This window comes from Octodon degus, unplaced genomic scaffold (assembly GCF_000260255.1).
Source record: "Octodon degus isolate 3935 unplaced genomic scaffold, OctDeg1.0 scaffold00153, whole genome shotgun sequence".
Lineage (NCBI taxonomy): Eukaryota > Metazoa > Chordata > Mammalia > Rodentia > Octodontidae > Octodon > Octodon degus.
The window spans coordinates 2,805,111-2,808,347 of record NW_004524729.1 but is presented as its reverse complement, the minus strand read 5'-3'; the positions used below and the strand labels follow the sequence as shown (position 1 = coordinate 2,808,347).

The following is a 3,237-nucleotide window of genomic DNA, read 5'->3' as shown; positions in this document are numbered from 1 at the left end:
CCACGCACCGCCCCCAGCCGGGCCCGCTGCACCGAGCCCGCCCCGGAAGCCCCGCCCCACCAGGGACACACCCCCGGACGGCGGCACGCGATTGGCTGGTGCGGGCGGGGGCGGGGCCGGGCTCTGGGCGCCTCTTCGCGGGCCCACTCGGAGCCCGACAGTCGCGGCACGCGAGGGAAACTGAGGCTGGGGAGGCGAAGGCACTGCCCAAGGTCACCTGGTCGGCGGGCAAAGCAACGCGAAAGGACGCACCCGACGGGCTGAGGGTCCACGCGGGGCGGGAGCACGAGGACGTTCAGCTTGGCGATTGGGGTGTGACGAGCTGGTCCGGACCGCGGAGTTGCTGTCCGCTAGTCTCGGAGTCACGCGGGTGACTGAGCGGAGCCGAGGGGACCTGGCCACCGAGCTCCAAGGTGCAGAGCCAAGCGCAGAGTGGAGCGCACGCCGGGAGTGGCGGCCGGGACCCAAGCTGAAGGGCGACGAGGACGGACTGGGAGGTGCCAGTCCCGACCCTGCGCCCCGCCCCGAGACAGCCGCCCCTCTCGGGGCTCTGCTGATTTGGTGCCCGGCCAAGGCTGGGTTGCTGCCAGGGCGGCGGAAGGTCGGGGTCCAGCACGCAATTTGAGGCCAGAGACCACACTGCAAAGGCTCCCGGAGCGCCTGCTCACCACCCACCCCCCAGCGCCCCGCGCTGAGTGCAGTGAGCCACCAGGCCACACGGTGCCAGCGCAAGGGCCGCCCCTCCTCTGGGAACGAAATGTGTGCTATGCCAGCTCTCCTGGCTGTCCTCACGCTGCGCCTGCCACCGTGCTATTTGTGGCGAGGAGCGCGAGCTGGGAGGACCTAGCCCGGGAAGGAAACTTCAAGCATGCGTCCCAGTTACGCTGGGAAGCTGGAGCCCAGGCCTTACTTGGCCCTTCACAGCTTGTCTTCCACTCTCCTTGCTAAACAACCCTGTAGCAGTGGTGAGCCCTGCCCCACTCTTCAGACACCCACATAGCCTTCCCACGGCCCAGTCGCAAGCCCAACTTTCATGGCGCTCAATGACATGCCAGCTAGCAGCACCTGAAGTTTGCATTGAGTTTCAGAGTTTGCAGGGAATCTGTGGTGGATGGTGGTGCAAGGCGTCAAACAGCCAGGGAGGCTGACCTGAGGCTGCAGCCCTGAATCTCGTTCTCCGTAGTCCACGCCCCAGGCCTGGTTCCTTGAGAGCCTGGGTTATGACAAGTCTTCCTTCCCAGGAAAACCTGGTTTAACCAGGCAGCTGGGAGGACCTGGCAGGAATTGTTCTGAACAGGACCCCAGCTGCGGGCGGTGACAGAGCAATTCTCAGCAGACAGAAGAAGATAATATTCTTGGGTGCCTGATGCTCCTCCAGGTTTTAGGGAGAGAAAATTTATCTTTAACCACGTGTCAGGAAAAGTCACTTTGGAACAAATATCCCCACCATGGATTAAGGCAAAAGGGAGCTCAGGACTTTCCTCAAGGGGGATTTGGCAAGAGAGTGCCGTCTTGGCTCCCCAGAGGATACTGGGTCTCTCTTGGGAAACTGCTTTCAGAGGAGAGAGGTGAAGAGCCTTGTCATACCCCCAGCAAGGGAGAAACTATCACAAAGAGTGTCAGGGCTTCTCCAAGCGCCTCTCTGTCCCTTCCTTCAGTGTGAAGGGCCGTGGGCACCTGCAGGAGCAGCGACCCCATGAAGTAGAGATCTCTGACCATTGGTGCTCTCAGAAATGCCTCTGAGTGACCCCTGGGTTTTCTCCGTGGCACTTCAGATGCAATTTTTGGCACCTGTATTTTAGCTCCAAGTTTCTCACTGTCTCAGACCCCTTTCTGCATGTGGGGAGCGGGCGGAATTCCAGGAATCAAGCTCCAGACTTCACACTGGCCGGGCATGTGCTGTGCTGCGAACCTGTCTACTCCTGGCCCACCTTTCCACATTTTGTGACCTTGAAGATGCTCTGAGCTGCTGCAAGGTCATTATTATCGTGTCCACATTACAGTAAGGAAACAGGCACAGTGAGCCAGGCCCCAGCCCCAAGCCACTGCTGCATACCGCTGTCTGCCAGCAAGGCCGGAGTAGGAGGCTGGGACATCCCAAGGAGAGCAGGGCCCTGCCGCTCTGTGCAGGCAGCAGTTTAGATGAAAGAAGCAGGCACTGAGGATGGCACTGTACAGAGAGCTTGTGACACTGCCTACTGGCCCAGCCTCTGTCCATGGTGCCCTCTCCTGGGCCGGGGTCCATCCAGGCCCGGTGTCTGTTTCCGCAGGAACTATCCACAGCCTCCAAGGGTCACTGGTTGCCCTTCACTGGCTTCCTATTGCTGGCGTTTGTGTCCTGGGTGTCATCCACCAGCAGCGGCCTCTGAGCCCCTGGAAGCCTGCCCTAGTCAGGTGGTAGAAGGCCATGGAGCAGAGACAGGTCGTATTTGCTGACAGCAAACAAGGAGCTGCTGGTGCCTTGAGGTTGGACCCTACGTGGCAAACTAGCCATGAGCACGTGCCCCGCTGCTGCTCAAGGGCTGACATCGAAACCCCGCTGATCCAGGGGACCAACGCAGGAGACTCACAGCAGTCCCGGAAGGCAGCTGGCTCTACCCTCATTGTGCAGGTGGGAAACCAAGGCTGGGATGATGACAGCACTTGGCCAGGGTCTCTAGGAGGCGGCGGGAACCTCTCAGAGTTCAGACTCACTGTCCAGGGACCTGAGCCACTGCCTGGGCACAGGCCAACTGCTGGCTCCATACTTCAGCTGCGCTAGCCCTGACCCTCCCAGGGGGTGGCAAGAGCAGGGTCCACAGCTTGGCAGGCAAGGGCCCAGCCTGCAGGGAGAGGATAGGACAAGATGGCCAGGATGAGTCTGCGGCAATACTGCCAAGACAGGGGCAGCATGGCTGTATCCAGACAGGAAGTAGTAAAAGGTGCTCTCAAGCAAGGCTGGCCCTGGGATGGCTCCATGTGGGCCGGCAGGAGCTGCAGCCTCTGCACTTCCAGAGCCTGCCGCTGCCTGGGACACACTGTCCTTTGATGATTAACCTGTCTTGGCCAAAGTTTGCAGACACCTTGCTCTCCGTGGGCCCAGGGTCTACCCCCGGGGTTCTCGGCAGGCCATCTGCTTGCCCTCTCCCCTCCCTGAAGACAGAGGCCTCCTCGTGGCATTCATGCCCCCGTTCCCACTTGGCTCAGGGTGTGGAGGCCGCGTCATCCGTGTCTTCTACCCAGTCCCACGCACACACC

General features: G+C 61.1%; 1 protein-coding gene across 4 annotated transcripts in view; it reads right to left on the bottom strand.

The window, feature by feature from the left end:
• The window catches only part of Ppara (peroxisome proliferator activated receptor alpha), a 65,698-nt gene extending 63,423 nt beyond the window's left edge, over positions 1–2,275 (bottom strand). For 2 of the 4 annotated variants that reach the window (XM_023702489.1, XM_004642403.2), the window contains exon 1: positions 2,057–2,275. In XM_023702489.1, coding sequence (XP_023558257.1) covers positions 2,057–2,245 — 189 coding nt within the window. In that variant the 5' untranslated portion in view covers positions 2,246–2,275. Of the gene's footprint in view, positions 1–217; positions 448–2,056 lie in introns of those variants that run through there. The other 2 variants (XM_023702491.1, XM_023702492.1) reach the window with 2 other exon arrangements.
• Positions 2,276–3,237: the final 962 nt, after the last annotated feature.